Genomic DNA, 21713 nt, shown 5'->3' on the forward strand with positions numbered 1-21713 from the left:
TGATGTTAATGTTTGTACTTCCATCTAAAAATTGTGTTTTTTTTTTTCATTTTGGCAATTGATTCAAGGATTCACATCTCCACTCTATTTTGCCAAATAAGTTACTCTTTAGATGTAAGTCTAACACCGTATTGACCAAACTTTGGGCAAACTCCAAGCAATTTCTTTGTACCAGCTTTGAGGTTCCATAATGAGACGCTCTAATCAAGTAAAAGAAGAGGAGAATACAAATATGAAATAAAAAAGAAATAAAGAGAGAGAGAGATGAAGATGAAGACGAAGACGAGTAGGAAGAGGAAGAATAAATTATGTGTTTGTTTGTATGTTTGAAAGTACAAATCACAATATATGATTTAGGTACGTGTGTGAGCTAGCTTACAGGCTTCGCAATATAGCAATCACACATCTCTCAAAATAAATTAAGGTGATCTTGATGATTAGTGTCAGCTACTGGTGCACTAAATAACCCTGCTGAGTTGTATGTTTACCCAGCTACCCTTCTGTGGCATGTTGTTTTTTTTTGCCTTTTTTTATTAATATTATTACTCTTCATTCACCCCCCCTTCCTCCGCTCCATTCTGCTGGTACTTCTTTCGTACTGACAATACCACCAAAAATTCTTGATTCCCCCCTCCTCTTATTCCTCCTCCCCCTTCTTCTCCAACACTTTCATCATCGTCGTCATCATCATCATCCACACTTTTTCTCTCTCAATTAGTATATTCTATTGGTTGCAAAAAAGAACATTGCAAAGCGTGAGTTGGTGTTTTTGCAATATTGTTTTTTTCTGTACTTTTTTTTAAAATCGTTTCTTCTTCATTTTCTTCAATTTTATTTTTCTTCTCGTTCACTTCTAAAGTTTCTTGCCTTTTCTTTTTTGTGAAAGGTTTACCACTCCGATGACTTTGAGATCGTATACTAGAAAAAAAAAAGGAAGAGACCAAACAAAACAAAACAAGGCAAAACAAAGCAAATCGATCGTGCTGCTAAGAACTTTGTACAGATACCTTGAACTAAATTCTGCAGCCGAATCACACTCACATAGTTCACTTTGGGTATAATAAAGATGGGAAAGTTGAGAAAACATAGAAGAAACCAAAAGGCAAGACACAATCCACTTGGCGATGCAGCAACCCAAGGTCAGCACTCGCAGCTGGACAAATCACAAAAGAATGATGAAGGCACAAGACAATCCAAAATTCTACCACTAATAAACAAATTGCGATCCTCAGTGCCCAATGACAAGTCGATGGCACTTGGGGCTATCACAGTATTGGCAGAGGATGAGCGAATGAGACGATTGTTGTTGAAAGAACGGCTCATTGCTGTTGTTATGGAAACTTGTCTCAACGACTCCAACGATGAGATTATAGTCGAGGCATTTGGATTGCTTCGTAATTTGGGGGTGGAAGAAGGTTATGACGTGTCCAAATATTTATGGAGACAAGGGATCTGGGTTAGTATTGAAAGTGCCTTAAACAAGATTGACCACAGTTTTAAATACATGAAGGGAGAGGGCAAGGAAAATGGAGAACAAGAAAAAGAGAAAGAAAGAGAAGGCCAAACCAATAAGAACAATACCACTTCAGTCAAGGACAAATCCAAAGTGCTGCTTTTGTTTGACTTTTGTGAGAATGTCTTGAGTTTGATTTTAGTATTGGCCAGCGGTGATGACCAAATGTGTGACGCTGTGCTTGCTAAAAGTGAACCCATTGTAGAGCTTGTTCTTCAATTCGTGCAGGATCATATTACCAATAAATTACGAGTTTCCAATAAGTTGTTCAATGTGGGATTAGAATTTATATTTGAATTGGCCACTGTGTCAGACGAATTAGTTGAGAAATTGATACAATATAGCAAGTTGAGTGAGATTATAGAGCATGTGGAGAACCTGAACAATCAATTGGCCAAGGTGTTTGTTGAAGGTATCAAGTTTAGAGTATTTGAGATTGAACAATTACCAAATAAGTACAGGAGAAAGCAGGAAGAAATGGCCAAGATTTTGAAAATGGTTTACTGGATACTATCCAGCATTGACTTGAGCCAACTCTCACAATCGATTGAAAAGTCAAAGAACAATTTTAACAATAACAATAACAGCTCATCAAACGAATTTATCCAGAAACCGGGGGCATCTAAAGGAGAAGAAAACACACTCGAAAAGGATTTGAGTAGTTCGAGCGATTTGAAAAATGAGGTGCAGGCCGATCTTGCCACCATTGAAAATGGTTTGGCTATTGTTGCTTCGGTGTTGGAGTATATCTCTGTCAACGAGGAAGCTCCGAGCCTGCCGGTGCATATCTCAAATGAGCTTGAAAATGTCCTATTTGGGGAAATTGAGCCAATGTTGAAGCAATTGTTGAATGCGGCAGGTTATCAATATACCAATTTGCAGTTGGATGAGCAAATTTTGAGTGCATTAAACAATTTCTGTTGGTTGCTTTTGAGTAATGAAAACTTGCCTGTTGCATGGTACGAGGAGTCTTTGGCAGTATGGGATATAGTGCTCAAAGTTTTGGATAAGAACTTTAACAGCTTGGGGTTGAGTACGATGTGGGCGATTATGAAATGCCATGGGCCGGAAATCACCCAGCGTGTTCCTCCAAGTTTTATTGAAAATCTACTTTGTATTAAAGTTGAAGAGCCAAACTTTGAGACTATTCCGAATGTTGTGGGGGTAATTGGTACGATTGCTCCCATTGCCAATAACACGGAGATTACTTATAGTATATCGCAGTATCTTATGGCAGCTATCTCTGTTGCGTGTGAAAATGCCAATTCGAAGAACCCGTTGGCGGTGGAGATTATAATTGAGTCCTTGAATGCATTGTATGATATTTTTGCTGATAAGGAATTTCAGTATGACTACGAGATATTTGTTGAGAAGAATTACCTTGTGTGGTTTAGGGACATCGAGCCTAGAGTAAAAGAGGCGTACAAGAAGGTTGATAAAAATAGACATCCAGTATTAAAGAGCCGCATGGAAGAAGTATGGAACAATTTGGAAAGGTTTATAGAGTACAAGGCTAGTGAAAGGAGCTAAGTGACATAATAACGGAAACGAGGGAAAATGACGGAATACAGAGCTGGAGAGGAGTGCGCGAGTGATAAAGAGGAGTCAAGGAGTCAAAGTGGAGAGCAAGCAAAAGAGACAGGAAGTTTCGGTAGCGTACGAGTGGTGAATTTTGTAGCACGTTTATATCCAAAAGAAAAAAAATTAAAAAATTAAACGAGAGAGAGAGAGAGAGAGAGTAGTGGTATCATTCGACTGGTGCAGTGAAGGATGCATGTCAGCCATGCTATTGCCAAAATGACGAGCAGCAATGCATAAGTTGATGAAATTCGGCTTTAGCGCACATCCCTACCTTTCTATATTTAGTTGTTGTTGTTGTTGTTGTTGTTGTTGTTGTTGTCTATTTACTTATCATATTGTCTATCTTTGATTTTTTAAATTGTTTCTATGTTTCTCATTTTTCTGTTTTTCTGTTTCTCCGATTTTGCTTCTGTTTGAAAAGCGTATAAAATTTCACAATAAGCAACAGACAAACTTAGTTGATCGTTTACTTGAATGGTTGTGATTACTTTTCTCGGGTAAAAAGTTTGAATTCGGTAAATGTGTTCTATTGTATCCTCTTTTCTATTCTTTATTCTATTCTCTTACTGTGCTGTGCTTTGGGCATCTCGGTTTCAGTTCTTTTTTTTTTTTTCTAATTATATTGCTGATAATTCTTAGAGTTTGAAAGGGAGTAAAAAAAAGGCAAGGTGAACAGAAAGTGGATATGAAGATAAACAGATTCAGATGGCAAGATTGCCTGTGCGATTCCATGATCTGCGCCAAGATCTCGTGAGCTGAGAGATTGTAATGAGATATCCTTTAGATGAGATTTCAAAGTGTTTGAATCCCCTTTTTTTTTTGGCAAGTATGCAATTGTAGTGGGACAACAAGTAGAAAACATTAGAGAGTTTGTGAGGACGAGTGAAGAGGCGAGGGGGGGGGGGGGCAGGTGAAAGGGCTAAAGATAACCAATATTGAACTGACTAATAAACGGAAAAGGAAAAAAAAAAAAAAGCGAAGGGGAAGGAAAAGGGTAAGTGGTTTTTTTGTTGTTGGCATCTCTAGCAGGCAGTAACAATAACAATAACAATCACAATAACAATGAATAGTAACCATAGCAGCAATAGTAACAGTGGTGGTATAGCGAGGTGCATTGCGCTATTGTTATCTGCAAACCTGAAAAGTTCAATAATTGAATTTCAGGCATTTTTGATTCAATTGTTGTCAACCAACATTCTTCGTAATCTTGATCAATATACAAAGTATAGTGTATGTGATTGTTAAATGAACAATAAAAAAACATATGGCTAGAAGATAGAAAATAAGTTCATTCAAATGACAAAGTACTTTGTCGCTCTAGTTGATGATAACACAAAATGGCTGAATACTACTTATATATATAGAGCGAGCACCTCTGGAGGCTATTGGGCAACTGGTTCAAGTCCTTTAAATCTCTTGAGATAGAACTGCCTCAACACATACCTTTATTCTCTTAAATGCTCGGTGACAGGCTATATGATAAGAGGTGCGAAGGCTTGAGAAGGAGGGGAGGAGGAGTAAAGAGGCAGAGGAGGAAGGTGCCGAGGCAAGGAAAAGAGCAAACTCTTAAAACAAACCCTTGTCTGCGTTCTGCGTTCTGTGTTGCTCTTGCACTGCTTCGTTGGTAAACACCTAAAAACGTTTAGCCCTTAGCCCCTTTCTCGCTTCTGTATATCAAAAAAAAAAGAAAAATTAAAAAATTTACCATTTGGTTATTGTATGCACTTTATGGCTGGCAGGTGCAGTCGAGTTGAACAAAGGAGTTTTGTATATATGCATAAACCACAGGGAAAGGAGAAAAGAAGAAAGAGGAAATGGGAAAGAGGATAAGGGGAAAGTGGAAAAGAATACCGAAATTTTTGCAAGTACGGGCTCCTAATATGCTCAAGTTGCAATCATCACCAACAGACTCCTGAATGGAAATTATTCCTTTTTTTATTTGCGTAAACTACAACCAGCAACAATTTCTCTTATCCAACACCATTACCCCTGCCATATTCTTCTTCACTATTTCCTCCATTGGCGATCAGCACAGGCATCTCAAATTTCAAGTTTGCAGGTAGATGAAATTTACAAGTTTGAAACCCTCATTCAAAATACCCCATATTGGATTCAAATGTAGTCATCAGCTCTCCTTGCTAGAGAAAAAGAAAAAAACAAAAAGAAAAAAAAGAAAATCAAACATTGGACAAGGAAATCGAGGATAATATGGATTGGCTTCAATCTCGGGGGGGGGGGGGGGGGGGGGGGGGGGGGGGGGAGAAGCTGCACATAGTTAAGTGCTTGATGATGTCAATAGTAGTACAATTCTATTAGTGAAGGTGGTTATGAACTCCCTTCAGTTTACCGCTTTCTTGTATTACAATGTGTCTATACTCTCCCACTCCCAACTCCCCCTTTGCCTCCCTAGCTGCTTTCACCTCCTCGAAATTGATTGCATATCCTCTTAGTTACCTCTTATCTCTTCTTTTACTCTCTTTTATTTTAATTCTATTTTATTTACTTAATCTCCATCACCATTGCTGTGATTTACATTGTTTGTCCTATTTTCTCTTCTTCATATAAATATATATATACAAGAACTCTGTATGGCTACAAAATTTTGTTGCAGGCTGCAAAAATATTACACAAAACAGGGTATACAGTATTTCAATATCTTGGACATTAGCTGCAAAACCTCCTTTATCCACTAGCGTCTTCTTTTTTTTTTTCTTTGCAACTCCTTTCCAGTTTCCTGTTCTCTATTTCTGGGTATCCTCTCACACTCCTTTCCATTGACCACTACTTGCATTCATCCATTCCTTGGTTTATGAAAATGTTCCGCTATTGCTCATGTACTTCTTTATTTCCTTTATTATTTTTTTTTGGCTTCCTTAGTAGTTCACTTACCTCCGGTACCATCTTTCAAGCCTCTCATACTCTCCTGTTCTACCTATTCTATTATTTTTTTTCCTTCTTGATATTATACACTCTCGAAAGCAATCTACAAACCCCAAGGCATGGCTAAGAAAAGTTGCTCAACATGTTTACTTTATTTCCAGTTCTACCAAATAGTTTTCTAAAAATAGGATAGAGTATCTTTTTTGCACAGAATCTCTACAGCCAACGTATAAGTTCTTGGTATGTTTACATATTTGCATATTTGCATATTTGCATATTTGCATATTGACATATTTGCATATTTTTATCTCAATTCCCTTTTCATTTGTAGAAGAAAAGACTTGAAGCAACTGCTAGACATAAACTTTGGTTTCTCAAGTATAAATACGTAGCTTTCCTTCAAACCATTCAAGTATCAGTCCACAATTTTCTTTCCCTCTTTCTTTCTCCCTCCCTCCCTCCACCCCTTCCCACCTTATATCTCTACAAGCCATCAATCCTATATTTCACACGTCAAGTTCAGAACTATCAATCACATTCGCTATGCATTCTGTTTCATTGATCACCGCTACACTCGCATTATTTGCATCCACTGCCCTGGCCAACTTCTACGGTAACCATTCGGTGGTTACCACTACTGAGATTGTAACCGATTATACCACTTATTGTCCAATCGAAACCACAGTCACCATCACTAGTTGTAAAGACCACCAATGTACACCAACCGAAATTGTTATTCCAGAACCAACCACACTTACCGTTACTGGTGAGATCTTGTGCTCAACAACGTATACCTTGGGCCCAAGCGGAGCAACTGAGACTGAAACTGAGACTGAGACTACTCCAGAAAGTTACACTGTTACCGAGGAGACTGTTACTGAATACACTACATACTGTCCAGAGGCAACCACATTTACAATCACAAAGTGCACCAACGAGGTCTGTTCACCATCACCAGTTACGGTGACTGAGCCAACTACTGTCACTTTAACTGGCGAGATTGTGTGCCCTACAACCGTCCCAGCTCCTAAACCACCAGTCACTTATACCAAGACTACACAAAGTGCATCGGTTTCTGTTACCACTTATACCGCAACCGGGTACACTACTTATTGTCCTGAATCAACCGTCTTGATCTGGACCACTTGTCACGAACAGCAATGCGCACCATACACCTATACTGCAAGCGGCGGCGAGACTGTGACATACAGCAGTGAAATCGTACTCACTACTGAACACTCTAGCAATGTCGAAATCACCTTGACAACTGTCTCAACACCAGAAGCACCAACTGCTTCTGCTCCTGCCCCAGCGCCTGCTCCTTCAGCAGAGGAACCAATCGTTTCTGCCCCTGCCCCAGCACCTGCACCTGCACCTGCAACCGAAGGCACAACTGTTACTGCTCCTTCTCAACCTCCTGCAGGAGAAACTCCTGTTTCCGCACCTGCTCCTGCCCCCGCACCTGCTCCAGAAGCCACAACACCAACCACCGTTGAGGCTCAATCAGAATCACCTGCTGCTGTTAGTACTCCAGAATCTCTTTCTGTTTTGGAAGGTTTCGCAAACACCAACAAAGCGGTTGGATCCTCAATTGTTTACTTTTTAGCAGCCGTCGCTGGATTCTTACTCAACTAAGAAGGGTTAAATCATAATTCGGCAAAAATTTTTTTACTCACTTTCGGTTTTCCCATTCTTTTTCTTTCTGTTGATTATTTTTTTGTTTTTTGTTCTCGAATTTTCCCAAAATTCATTCTATTTTCGACTTTCATAAAAAAAAAAAGCCACTTTTCGTTTCGGTATTGACGTTTTGTTATCAAAACAATTTTATAGAGATACTTTTATTTTCGCAATATAAAGCAACTAGCAAACTTTATCGTTTGAATTTTTCAATAACTTTTTAATAACTTTCTAATAACTTTTTTTATACTACAGTAAAGCAACAATACATTCATTTTCCATAAACTTCTAGTAACATGTAATGTTGGTATTCCTGTTCAAGAAAACATTATCGACGTAATATTCTTTTGTACATACATATATTATGTCTATCTGTCATAATTGGAGAAAAAAAAAGCATCTACCAGTTAGCCATTATTAATTCTTATTTTTTTTTTTGACTTGCAAATTACTCTTCGTATAAGCTTGAAAGCTCGGGCCAAACACGTTTGTACATACTCATAGCAACAACATCCTGTGATGTTAATTTGCCATCGAAATTGGCCTTGAAGTAACCATGTGTACCCAAACTCTCTTTAATGAAACCCAGTCTACCACTCTTGGTAAAAAGACCAATAGCCTTGAAGTAGTTGATGTCTTGAGGATTAAAAAACATATAACGCACTGTAACCACTCTTTTATGGATCTTTACTGGGTGACCAGTAAGCACAATACGCTGTGCCACTATACGCGTATGGTCACAACCCAAATATGTTCCTTTACCAATAAACTCTACATCGCCTTCCTTCTCTCCTGGTTTGAAATATATTACCGGCGAATTAGTGAAAAGCACGGGACAGATGGCAGTAGCAATAGTGGTCATACCTTGATGTTGGAAATTCTCTTGCTTGTGCACATTGTTCTTATTACTTGTTGCTTGGTTGAATGTGGGGTTGATCACTTGTCGACGAGGCCCATACTGTACAATCATGGAATCTTTGTTTGCAATGGGTTGGTCATACTCCTCCCAATTCTCAAACGAAAAGTTGACAACCGCAAGTTTATGCTCATGTTCAAGGAGTTCAAAGATGCTGAATGGACGCGACTCAGGGTTTATACTTTCCAAAATAAGTTTTGGTGCTTTAAGGTATAATCTAACACGAGTACCTGGCTGGATTTGGATACTTTTGATAAATTCCTTGTTGATTCTATTCTTTGTGGCTTTGAAATTTGAGATTCTTAAAAGTCTGTTCCATATACTTGGCTTTTCCACGTCATGTTCATCAACATCCCACTCACAATTAGCAAGTGACTTGACGCCTCGGTAATTTTGAAGTCTCTTGATGGCCGATTCTGTAGGACTCAACTCAATCTCATCAGGGAACTCGAGGTCTTCTTTAGCGGCGTTACGGAACTCGGTCAACTGCCGGTGCTCCTCCTCTGGAGACAAATCCACATGCATTTCAGAGTCTGCATACTCGGTTGTGGCAGCACCAGCAACAACATCGTTATCCATTGCAGGGAAATCAGTAGCTGCTTGACTATTTACATCAGCCATTTGCACTTCATCATTATTGCTATTAATACCGTTATCACCAAGCTCCTCTTCCAAGTCGGATGCATCTTCATCAAGAACATCATCCACAAACCAACGTTTTTGGTATTCAGATGTTCCCTTTGGCACTCTCTTACTTGTTTCTCTATTCATTGCATCGTCATTGAAGTAGATTTTGCCCTCCGATCGCACACCCAATGCATCCATATCATTGTCGGCATCCCACATACCTTCTCCATCCTCCAAATCCAAATCCTCATCAACAAATTTCTCCGGGTTGAGTTCATCTAAAGTATCTTGCGACTCATTTGGCAAAAAAACATCTTCAATATCTCCCGAGGTATCCATTTCGTTGCGTTGTTTCCTGTTTGATTTGCTCAACTTTTCAATCTTTTCCACTTGAAAATCACCATATCCTGGAATATGCACTAGTCTATTTGCATTAAAACCTGCTCCACGGGTGGTTCCCTCAATTACAATACCTTCGTAGGAGTCACTTGCTAAAACATTATCGGCAACGATCCATCCTCGCGAATCTCGCCAAGTGATTTGTTGTGGGAATTTCTGACACAAGTACCGCAAACAATTGGAGCTATCGGATTCCAGTTCCAATGCATATAGTTTATCCTCGGCTGGGAAAAAATGATTGAAAAAAGATTGCAACGATTGTTTAACGTCGAGTTGCAAATTTCGTTTTGGATATGCAGAAACAATGTTTGGCAAAACGCCAACAACAGAACCAATACCTTGAGCCAATAACGCTCGCAAAATCTTCTCCCCATACTCGGACTCGACTTCTTGAGTAGCCGAGATCCCAAAAACAACAAAATCGGATACTTTTGCTGCATCGAGCACGTTCAATATGTTATCCTGGTTCGGCAAGATGACTTTGAAATTCGACTTGAATTTCTTAATCTGAACATTGTGCACGCCGGGATATCGATATTCAGTTGGTAATGAAGTGTCCTCCTGGTCCTGGTTGAAAATTTGTGTGGCGATTTGCGATGGTGTTAAATCATTCGTTAAACAGATAATCGTGATTATTTTCTGTGCGCCCGAACTGCCTTCAAACAATTTCTTTGTAAGTTTTGACTCTAAAATCTTATTATCCTTTAATTGTTTGGCCAAGTTCTTTCTTGCCTGCTTGTTTAAAGGTTTTGATGATGTATTTGAATTTGTTGATGCTGTGGATTTCTCAACTTTCCCCTTATATTGGTTCTTTAATTGACTCTTGGTCGCATGTTTGGACTTGAAAGGCTTGTGATCATTCTTTAATGTGTTCCTGTGAGAGTTACCACCTTTAGCCATTTTTAAATTTTTGCAATTCGTGCTATATGTAAATTCTTCCCCTTCACTTGATTAGCTTGAAGTATCTTTAATTGTCTCTGTCTATCTCCAAATTGCCCCAATATTGATAATGATAATGATGATAACCATTATAATGATTATAATTACGATAAAGATGAGATGAGATCAGTTTTGGTTACTGACGCGCGTGCATAATACTTCACGTGTTGATTAGGGCTATGCCCGATAGTTTATGTGCTGTCACGTGTTTATTGCGCAAAACAAAGAAAAGAGGCACCAAAAAAAATGTATGGTAGAATCTTCTTATGCTCGTTAATACGCGGTGAAACGAGAGGGAGAATGTAGTGGGTGGTTGTGGTTGTGGTTGTGATGGTGGTGGCGGAAAAAGAAAAGCGAGAAGGAGAGAGCAGGGAAAGGATTGTGCGCGAGAGTATAGTTGAAAAAAAAAAATATTCAAAACTTGTGTACTGTACGACATAGAGGTTTCTATAGTTTTATCAACAACGTTAAGAATAGTATGTACCATGATATGACGGGTCCAAAGACTATAGAGTACAGTGTGATTTTCAGTAATGGGAGCAGAGTCATATGAATAATGAGTTGGAACGTGGTTATAAAAGAGAGAGACACCATGTTCTTTTATGACATACCAAAGAATAGTGATATTTGCAAAACATAAAAACAATTGTTATTATAAGGGACAAGTCACGAATGGAGTCGAGTAGTAATACACTTGTTCTCATGAAACCAAGATTATTCAAACTGCAATGTGGACAAGAAAGCTGATTTGGATGCAATTTTGTGATCTTGAGCATGTGTCTTTGCACATATGGAATATGACTATGTCACTAGATTATGAACAAGAATTGAGTAATACCTAGGGAGAATACATTTGTTATAATATTTATTCAAGATACAATGGGAAAGAATAGAGATTATTCCTAACTGATTATTTGCTCCCTTATTGATAGACTACACTGGGCATATAACTCGATAATGTTGCTATTGGGTTCCATTTTTTTCTGTCTGATACCTTGATGATGGTGGAGGTATTGTTTAGGATCCTATTTCGATGTTGTTGTTTTCTTTTCGTCTAGAGATATCATATACTAACATCATTTTCTTTAGTAAATCATGGCACACGAAAACGTTTGGTTCTCACACCCAAGAAACTTTGGTAAAGGTTCAAGACAATGTCGTCACTGTTCCTCCCACTCTGGTTTGATCAGAAAATACGGTTTGGACTTGTGCCGTCAATGTTTCAGAGAAAAGGCTACTGACATTGGATTCCACAAATACAGATAAATGTGTTTGAACATATTGGAGAGGAGTTGAAAGGCTTGCAAGTAATTGAATAAACTTATTTAAGCATCATAATGGAGAAGACTTGTTTATATTCAGGATGGAACTGTTTTTGATGTATAGTTTAATAAAATTTTTAAAAATGATAAAAATTTTAATTTCAAGTGTAGTTTTGAAAATGTGTTTTGAGATCTCTATAATGATGCAATGTAGAGACAATTGTTCAAATGAAAGAGCTAAGTGACGCTTTGCGAATTACTGAATGTGTTTCGAGATGCAAAGCAATTCGATATAGACAACTAAGAGACTTGTATTTAATGGCATCTCCGTCATCTTCCATTCCTACAACGACCCACCTCTTTACCTCTATACTATGTGTTACAACATGCTTCTAAACAAACAATACGTCTACACATCTAAGCTTACTAGAAAAAAGAGTAATATAGACTAAAATGTACCCTCTAAAATAATATCGACATTCAAAATTCTCTAAAAGACAAATTTCAAACTTCCTAAAAAGGGCCCACAAACTAGGTGAAATGATCTCGGGAGGATTCATTTTTATAATTATTAAAAAAAAATGGCAACGAGTATAACTTGGAAGCGTTTACATTATCTCGTCGTGGCAAATTTCTCCCTTATACTTTTTGATTGGAGAAAAAGGGAAAAGAAGAAGGGGAAAAAGGGAGGGAAAAAGAATTTGCTTGACAAGTGATGGTTTTGTAGTCGGAGAGAGAGAAAATTGATGATGAAAAAAAAAAAATTCTTTGATAAATGGTGCTACCAATCGTGTACAGAGTAAAAATGTTTTGTATGTGAAAGATTAAAAGAGAGATCAACCTATATATTTGGTCAGACGTTCAACATCCAAACAAATATACAACTATGTACACTTGTTGAGGACAAACAAACAAAAAAATAAGTGGTTGAAGATTTCTCTGTGTTACTTAGATGCTTTTATTAATCCTGTAGATTGATAATTCTAATATTAGCTAAGTATTTAAAACTATGAAAGATGCAGCCCCTTTTTAACATTCGATATCTATATATGCTAAAATTTCCTTTTTGTCCGTTGTTGAGACTATATTGCCGATAAAGTGGATGTATGGAATGATCAAAAGTAGAAATTTTTGAGAACTGAAACCTGGTAATGTTATAATAAATAATGATTTTTTTGGGGGCCTTTTCCTTTCCTTTCCTTTCCTTTCCTTTCCTTTCCTTTCCTTTTCTAAATTTTTTTAATATATAGTTTTTAGGTGCTTGTAGTCATACCAAGCGCTTGGTCAACATCGATTCTAAGGATGAGAAGGGAACGCAATAGTCCAATCATGGTAATAAAACTTGCTAGTCCCACGGGAACAACTGCAAACACAACAATATTGTAAAAGTCAAAGAATCTTCTTGGTTTCACCGATTTTTTTTTGACTGCTGAACGAAGTTGAGGCTCTGGTCCTAGTCCTGTTTCTGGCTCTAGCTCCGCATCAAAAGTAAAACTCGCCATTCTTGCAGATGGCTCCAATGTTCCTGCTAAAGATGTGGATGAGCCTGAAGCTGTTGGTCTTGTAAGTTCTGGCTGCTGTGGCATATCTGCCGCGCTAAACGTGTTTATATCGTTACCAACTTTGTCATTTGTGTAGTTTTCCAATTGTAGGTTCAGGGTAACAAAGTTTTGCACAATGTATGTCAATGTTAAAATACAACTGATCAAGATCCAAATGTGTAAACCGTACTTGTATCCCTCGGCACTAAAAGCACTCACAAAGTACATTTCCAATGTGATAATGATTGTTGACATGGAAAGCACGCGTACAATGGCAGCCGAAGTAGAGTATGTGACGATCCATCTAACAAGAAGCGAATCGAGAATTGAATAGGATAAATATGCAGCAACAATACACCATACACCAGTAAGAAAATGCTCGAGGCCCATTGCCGTGGTAATCTTTGGGATTGGAGTTACAAGTGGATTGCTACTGGTGTTGTTGAGAATCATATTGTTGACCTCTTCATGGGATATTCGTTTCCAGGATTGGAAAAGGCCAAATAAAGGTGGTATTAAGGAAATGTCTCGGCATGAGGCGAGGAGAAAGTGTTGACGAGCATTCAAGAGTTTCAAGCCAAGTTTTTTGATTGAGCTTTGTTGTAATTTGCTGGCTCTGGAATTTGAGCCTAATGATGATAAGTTGTTTGAGCTGGTACTTCGATTATTGGTGATATGTAGCTCTGGACTGTAATGCTGTTGCTGTTGCTGTTGTTGTTGCTGTCGTTGCTGTTGCTGATGCTGATACTGGTGCAGATTCTGCTGCAGATTCTGTTGCGACGATATTGTATTTTCATTTGCGTATGTGTTTGGTACAGACACTGGGGTTGGAATCGGGGTCGATGATATAAATGATGAGTCTGACGAGTTCAGTTGCAACATTGCTGAGGTACGTGGTATGGGTAAGGAGGGGATTGGTGTGTAGAAATGAGATGCAAACCCAAGTGCAGAGGAAGATATCGATGATGAGGACCTTCGATTAGAACTATGTGTAGTTTCCCGGCGTTGGTGTAGTCGTTGAGATACTTCATATGTAGGAAGCTGTTGGTCTTGAAACTCCGTGTTATTTTCAAGTAGATCTGCAATCTGCACCGGCATTTGTATAGCTGTGTTTGTTGTGTTTGTTGTGGTTATTGCAGAACTGTTTCCCTGAGATTCACTAGCACTAATTTCTGGTGACCCTTGTCGCAGAGACATTCGAGGAATATAACGTATATAATCCACTTGGAAATTGTTAATGCTGTCCAGAGTGTATTCTCTGGTAATCTTGTTTTTTTCCCTTATTTGTTTGTTTGTTTGCTAGTTTGTTTGCTAGTTTGTTTGCTAGCTATTAATTTATTTATGTTGGTTATGGTCTGTGTCCCACGAGTACAATCAGTGTAGAGTATTTGGTTTAAAGATTAGTGTTTCTAATCTGTAAATTTGTAAATGCACTATGCGATACCCAAAGCAAAGCTGAGGCTTTTTGAGAAGCTTTTTATATTAAAACAAGAAAGAAGAGAAAAGTTTCAAGCAAGACGGATTGGTATATGTTTCTCGGACTTTTCACTATTTTGCTCCTCCTCCTTCTTCTTCTCTTTCTTCTTCGCAATGCAGTACTTGTAATACTAATGGTATTGACGCTAGCTGCTTATCTATCTTGGTACCTAATTTTCCGATTAAAACTGTAGGTCTGCGTTTATCCCTGTTCCTCATTTTGCATTCCCTATTTAATTTTTTGTATTAATTTTTTTAATTTTTTTATTTTAAGTTTTTTTTAAAAAAAAATTAAAACAAAAAAAAATTCTGTTTTTTGTATCTTCAATCAGCTTCAAGGGCACCGGAAGTTTTAAAGAGACGCCAAGGAGGGGGGGCTTTGAAAGGCTAAAGAGTTTTTGTATTTAGATAAACAAACAAACAAACAAACAGAGAGCAAAGGGATAGATGGTTGTAAAAGAATAAGAGATAAACAAAATAAGTGAAAGAAGTAATGTGAGATAGGTAGGTGGAAGGGATGACAATCGAGTATCAGTTACTTTCAACTTAGCCCCATCTCCATTAAATTCAACACCTCCCCCACCCTTCCAAAAAAAAAACTTTACTCTAGTCAATCTCTATCGGTGTTGTGAATACAACTACCCTTCTTTTTTCTTTATTCCTTAGAAAGAAAATAGTTAGTTCTTGGGGTGAGCAGCTTTACTAGTAAGACTCTAAAGGATAGAAGCCGTATAACCCGTGGATTTTTTATTCTACACAAGACGACAAGGACCTAGAAACCCGAAACCTGAAATCGAAAAGGAAGACAAGTAGAACCAAGTCTAGACAAGTAAATAAAGAGTTTACTTTAACACAAACAGAACCAATGGATCATTTGCATCTACAACTCCGAGCAAACGTTCATGGCTCCGATATCGAAATGCATATTCAAATACAGATACAAATACAAATATGTATATACAAATTTGTACATGTCTATACCTCTTTAAGGAGTTGAAACTAAGCCAAAAAAAGGAAAAGAAAAGGAAAAAGAAAATACAGAGATCCCTTTTTTTACCTGTCCACTTTCCCCTTCCACTTCCTCTTCTTTTCATCAATTCATTTCCCCCAACATGCACCAAAATTGAACTATAGCTTGGTCAAACAAGAAAATATAGGGTGTTATATATTATCTAAATTGGCAAAATACTGGAACCTAACAAATAGATATAAAAAATAAATAATTAATAATTAGAAGAATAAAAACAGTGGGAACGAAACTGAGTGCTAGAAAGAGCAAAGAGTAAAAGACCCAAAGTCAAGTAGTATAGAATACCCTGAGTAATACAGTTGTCAGTATACCACTATTGTTGCAGAAACAGGCATTGAATAGCAAATACCGGATATAGTTTAAAAAAAAAACAACATTAGAAGCTAAAAAAGGGAGAAAGGGAAATGAAAAGACAGGTTTGACCTTGTACTTGTACACGTTTTGTAAAAAAAAAAAAAGAGAGAATTTCACAGCGTTGGTGCTAATCCCATTGGCATGTAGAAGGTACGATTGGTGACAACTGTGCGTACGTTGGCCAATGGTTCAAAGAAAGACTACAGCCAGTTGCATCGAGAACTTGTGATTCTTAGCTTTAGATTTCACACAAATTATACTATACTCATAGATACACCTTTAGTTATGTCCTTGGCTCTTGCGCTTCTACATACAAAATCTCAAAACAATTATAGATATATAAATATATATGTACTACTGTATGTATGTATGTACTTCGATATTATATATATATGTATATATATTATATATATATAGATACAAATATATATACATGAGTGGTTTGTCTAAGCTGATTTGGCAAGTATATGCCGTGTACAAATGGGTTGGGTATATACTTTAAAAGACACAAGAGAAGTTCCAATTGCTGTTTGGTATAACTTTAGCATACTTGCTGTAAAAATACAAGACAAACAACAACAACAACAACAAGAAAAAGAAAAAAGAAAAAATTAACCTTCCCCACCCACCTCCAGCCAGTTGAAATGGACCGGACCTCAAGAGACTTAGATGGCCTCCAATTGTAGGCTGATTTCATCCAATTCCGCCTTGACCTTGTTGTATTGTTCGGTCAAATCCTCGTATTTCTTCTCAGCCTCCTCCTTTTCGTTTTCCAAACTGGCAACTTTTCTTTCCAATTGCTCGGCCTTGATATCGGTTTCTCTCAACTTAGCAGTGGTCTCTTTCAAGTTCTTGTCGGCTTCTTCCAATTCCTCTTCCAAGACTTGGTTCTTTTTGGTATAGTTTTCATTGGATGTCTTTAAAGAGTGCGACTCGTCGGCAGTCTGCTTCACTTCGCAAGGTTTGACTCCAACTTTTCAACTTCTTCTTCCAAAACCTGGTTCTTTCTGGTCAAAGCTTGGATCTGGTTGTCTTTTTCCAAATTCTCTTGCTCCAACTCCTTGATTCTGTCGGATAACTCCTCTGACTTTTCTTGCCATTTTTCAGAATCTAATTTCAAGCTGTTGATTTTCTACAAAAAATAAACAGAAAAATTGGTTTGTTAGTATCAATGGAAACGGAGAATATGTTTGGTATGTATATATATATATGTTTGTATAAGTGTAATTACGGATCACCCTTCATCTATGCAATCAAAACAATTGGTCAATTGTAATTACAAATTGTGGATGGTGTATTCTTCTTTCTTCTTCTATTTTTCTCTTTCTTCTTTTTTTCTTGTTTTTATCTCTCTTATTCTTTAGCAATTGTAGCTAAAGGTGTCACATACCTCCTTAAGTTTGTCCATGATGTATTGTGTTGTTTGTTGGGTGTTGGTTATAAAAACTAAAAGAATAAGAGAAGGAAAAAGGGGGGCGTGGCTAAGCTGTTGGGTACCACAGATCAATTTTTGAAATCAAAAATCAATAACACAACAAGATTCAGTCGCTCTCTCTCTGTAACAAACTGTTGTGTCTTTTTTTTTTTTTTTTTTTTTTTTTTTTTGCTGTTTTTGTTTTTGTTTTGTTGGTCGGTCGGTCGGTCTGTGTGTGTGTCTGTCTGTCTGTCTGTCTGTCTGTCGTTATTACGTTAATTGCGCGTGTCAATTTAGTAGACGACATTTTACTAGCAACCACTTTCTATTTCCCTCTTATTTTCTTCTACCTTTTGTATGGTGAGAATGTCGTAAGTAATGTTGTCGCATTTTGATTTCACTTTACAAGATGTCGCATCGTCAACTGCTCAGACGACTTTATACTTCTGGCTCCTCCCCGTCTAAACGATTTACTTCTACAAAGTATATGGTTGGGCGCAATCACATGCTCTTACTGTGGGCAGCGAGGATGGAGGAGAGTTTTTCAACTTCGTTTCCTTTCTCTTTTCTCTTTTCTCTTTTGAATCTTAAACCTTTGAGTATTAGTGTGTATGGTGAGAGTACCCAGACAATCATATATACTCCAAAACATACAAAATTACAACTTTCTTCTAATGTTTTTTTTTTGTTAACAATATTACGTTTACCCATTAATTTTTTTTTTTCATTATTTTTAGTGTGTGGACCAAACAAAATTGTTCCTTTCTTTAATTAACAAATGTGAATGAAATATCACCGTGTATAATATAGACAACAGCTCTGGAACTAGCAAAATAAATAAACCCTCACTTCATAGCTCAGTATATAGACTGGACCTATACACTTCCAAAACTATCTTAAAAGTCGCCGTTTCCAAATATTATTTTGCATACTTTTTGATCCCACCTTCCTACTGTTATACTTCTACTGTTGTTCTAATATCTTGTATTTTTTTTTCTTTCTTTCTTTCTTAAGTTTGGTTGCAAAACATAAGCGAGAAAAAAAAAAAGAAAAGAAATTAAAATTTATATATTATTATTTTATTATTATTATTTCATTGATTTGGTAAATTCAGCCAGCCATCTTCCATGAGCTACGCATTACATGGCCACAAACCTTGAAAGCAAGCAGACCAAAAGGCCAAAAGGCCAAACCCCAGAAAACCAAAGAACCACAAAAAAACAAAAAAAGAAACTGTTTAATGTACAGGCACAGTTGACGATGAAAGGTACAATTGATTTAGACGAAGTACCCCTTCTTCACTAAACCTCTTCCCCCCCCCCCCAAAAAATAAAAAAAAAACCACTTCATAAGAAATTGGAGATTAGAATATATACCATTTCAATAGACGTCTTTAGCCAAAATTACAAACTCATAATTCAATTCGTTAGTACATTTTTTGAATTTTTTTTGTTTTTTAAAAAAAACCTTTCCCCAGTATTTTCCACACCTCCCATTTGTCTCATTGAGATCTTGATCCATCCTTTCTCCCTTAATATATATATATATATTTAATATAAAGAGAAGAAAAGAACAGTCACAATCATAGCCATAGTCATAACCTTGAGATCTATTTCATTTCTATTGCAACTCCATAGTTTACAGCCAATAATTCAATACATCTTGATGATTGATGTCCTACCAGCTTCAACACATGCTTCAATACTCACAGAATCTACAAGTGATGTACTCACACACAGGCACCTGTATGCACCATCTTCAACTCATCAGGTACAGCCCCTTACAACCACAAACGACATCGATACTAGTATTCATAATGTCAAACACAAACAACCAACAAAACTGAAACCATTCAAAGTCATATACACAAACCCTATACAACAACCAACAACAGCAATAACAACAACAACAACAATTCCCATAACCTCCAACACCACCACCAGAACCAAAGACAAGACCAAGACCAAGACCAAGACCAAGACCAAAAGTAGTAACTTGTCTTTACCACCACTGCAACCACACAAGAAATCTACACCAGCACAGGACTTTGCCAAATTCCAAGCACATCGATGGCACGATGCTCGAAAATATAATCAAATTGCAAAAAATGTACAAACAGGCGAGGGTGCTCTATTGCAAAACACCACCCAGTATAATAACGACAATGCCAATGCCAATGCCAATGCTAATGCCAATGTTGTTGATGCCGAGTTAGGTCTACAGGATGCACTGCAACCAGTAATAACCTTGATAGACCTCTTCATCATTAAGAAGATCCAAATCAGTTGTATCTCGCGAGGCTTCGCTTAGGTATCGAGGAAGAATTAAGCTGAGAAATAATACAATCAAGAAAACAAAAAAACATGCTACATTTGCAGACGAAAAACTGGAAAAGTCTCCTATTGGTCCAAGGAAATTACAAACAAATAAACAACAATCTTCTTGGTGGCCAAGCTTTGTATTCCCAGTTCAACGCAGAAGATCATTCAAATATATGCTCAGTCAACACATCGCCACCTTCACCAACATCCCAGCTGCCCAATTTCACGACAAAGAATGAGCTCGAACAGTTTTTTGAAATTGTGTAACTATGATGACTTAGTAGCATCAATGTTACCTAAAAAGACAAAGTACTGGAAGTACAAGGAACCATTACACCCACATCCCAAGCTCCATTACAAAGTAGGTGATGTCGAGGGAGCAATGGATACCGGTTACATTGGTGTTTCCCACCATTCTCGCGACACATCTTTTGCAAAAAGCACAAATAACCTAACCTCTAAGCGACCTTCCATCGCTACCGCCACCAATCCAGATCAGCTTTTGAACGCGCTATACAAGGATTATCAAAAAAGGGCTTTTGAAGTGAGTAAGCAATCATCTAGGCGAACACCACCTAAATTTGAGTCATTATATCCTCAAGACTCTTTCTTGCTCAGTAAGAAAGAACTAAACCATTTGAACACCAAGTTATTGATGAATGTTTTGCTTCGAAGAACAGTGGCGGCAAAATTAGAATATAGACTTAACAACAATAGAGGAATCTTGCTTCCACATTTCATACAAAAGTCTTTATCTTCATCTTCATCTTCATCGACTTCCTCCTCAGCATCTTCATCTGCTCATTCCCTACTTTCCCGGACCTCAAGTGCAAACTCGTCATCCTCGTCTGTTGCATCGGGAGTTAACAACAACGATAATAATAATGATAATAATAACAATGATGATGATGATGGTGGTGATGGTAGTGGTAATGATGATGATAATGGCGGTTACAAAAAACACCATCATACTAAACCAATATACTCCAAGCAAACAAAACAAACCGGAACTCCAAATTCAAACAGTTTATACAACAACGATGATTTGATCTTACAGAACCAATCATTGTTTGGAAGTAACGTTTTTTTCAAATCGGCATCGTCGAGTCCTTCACGAGTTTCAAAGCTGAAAAGGACTCATCTTAACTTGATATCGTTTGCCCCAGAACAGCCACAAGGAGACACCGAAATCACAAGAAAATCAGGTGATACAAGCAACACTGGAAACACGACGATTGCTGGAAATCATGTACAAAGTTTAGATCCCCAATCATACAAACCAGAATCATTTATCAAACATTTAAACTTGAGGGATTCCAGTAATTACACGGAACCAAGTATCAAGAACCTACACGAGAAGGACCTTGAACAACTTGAAGAGACTGTTCAGCCTCCTAAGTTTAGCCTTCAGCCAAGAAGACAAAACTCACAAACTACTCTTTCTAGCTCAGAACATTCATCTACAATGTTCTTAACCAACGAATCGATGCTATCAGTGTCTTTTCATTCGGAATCAAATTTAAATATAATTGCAAACTCAAATGCAAACTCAAACTCAGACTCAAACGCAAACTCAAATACACATCTCCATGGAGATACATTGCACTCTGCGTTTTCCCTAGCACTGGTTTCACCAGTTAGTCTGGCATCTAAAGATAAACAGATAGCACCTACGGTGAATATCGAATCAACAACTACATCCCCGCATTAAACTTTATTTCTTAAGCGATAACATTCGTAACGAGTCTTATCAATGAAATTATGACACTTGGAAAGTCATTTC

General features: G+C 37.5%; 7 protein-coding genes across 7 annotated transcripts; 4 read left to right on the forward strand and 3 right to left on the reverse strand. All coding sequences in view use genetic code 12, as the record gives it.

Moving 5' to 3' along the window:
- Positions 1-1066: 1066 nt before the first annotated feature.
- PVL30_002604 (uncharacterized protein) lies at positions 1067-3043 on the forward strand (the record flags this gene model as incomplete). The annotated part of the gene is made up of 1 exon (XM_001525134.2): positions 1067-3043. One exon carries the CDS (start codon positions 1067-1069, stop codon positions 3041-3043), a length of 1977 nt encoding a protein of 658 aa, XP_001525184.2.
- A 3474-nt stretch (positions 3044-6517) lies between these two features.
- Positions 6518-7609, forward strand: PVL30_002605 (uncharacterized protein; the record flags this gene model as incomplete). The annotated part of the gene is made up of 1 exon (XM_061119398.1): positions 6518-7609. The coding sequence occupies one exon, from the start codon at positions 6518-6520 to the stop codon at positions 7607-7609; it is 1092 nt and encodes a 363-aa protein (XP_060975381.1).
- A 490-nt stretch (positions 7610-8099) lies between these two features.
- On the reverse strand, positions 8100-10493 carry TSR1 (ribosome biogenesis protein tsr1; the record flags this gene model as incomplete). The annotated part of the gene is made up of 1 exon (XM_001525135.1): positions 8100-10493. The coding sequence occupies one exon, from the start codon at positions 10491-10493 to the stop codon at positions 8100-8102; it is 2394 nt and encodes a 797-aa protein (XP_001525185.2).
- A 2554-nt stretch (positions 10494-13047) lies between these two features.
- Positions 13048-14532, reverse strand: PVL30_002607 (uncharacterized protein; the record flags this gene model as incomplete). Its single annotated transcript, XM_001525137.2, has 1 exon — positions 13048-14532. The coding sequence occupies one exon, from the start codon at positions 14530-14532 to the stop codon at positions 13048-13050; it is 1485 nt and encodes a 494-aa protein (XP_001525187.2).
- Positions 14533-16860: 2328 nt separating this feature from the next.
- TPM2 (tropomyosin-2) lies at positions 16861-17603 on the reverse strand (the record flags this gene model as incomplete). Its single annotated transcript, XM_061119399.1, has 3 exons — positions 16861-17139; positions 17178-17327; positions 17586-17603. The coding sequence occupies 3 exons, from the start codon at positions 17601-17603 to the stop codon at positions 16861-16863; spliced, it is 447 nt and encodes a 148-aa protein (XP_060975382.1).
- A 415-nt stretch (positions 17604-18018) lies between these two features.
- PVL30_002609 (uncharacterized protein) lies at positions 18019-19919 on the forward strand (the record flags this gene model as incomplete). Its single annotated transcript, XM_061119400.1, has 2 exons — positions 18019-18092; positions 19553-19919. The coding sequence occupies 2 exons, from the start codon at positions 18019-18021 to the stop codon at positions 19917-19919; spliced, it is 441 nt and encodes a 146-aa protein (XP_060975383.1).
- Positions 19920-20165: 246 nt separating this feature from the next.
- On the forward strand, positions 20166-21641 carry PVL30_002610 (uncharacterized protein; the record flags this gene model as incomplete). Its single annotated transcript, XM_001525139.2, has 1 exon — positions 20166-21641. The coding sequence occupies one exon, from the start codon at positions 20166-20168 to the stop codon at positions 21639-21641; it is 1476 nt and encodes a 491-aa protein (XP_001525189.2).
- Positions 21642-21713: the final 72 nt, after the last annotated feature.

The sequence above is a fragment of the Lodderomyces elongisporus genome, chromosome 3 (assembly GCF_030384665.1).
Source record: "Lodderomyces elongisporus chromosome 3, complete sequence".
Taxonomy (NCBI): Eukaryota; Fungi; Ascomycota; class Pichiomycetes; order Serinales; family Debaryomycetaceae; genus Lodderomyces; species Lodderomyces elongisporus.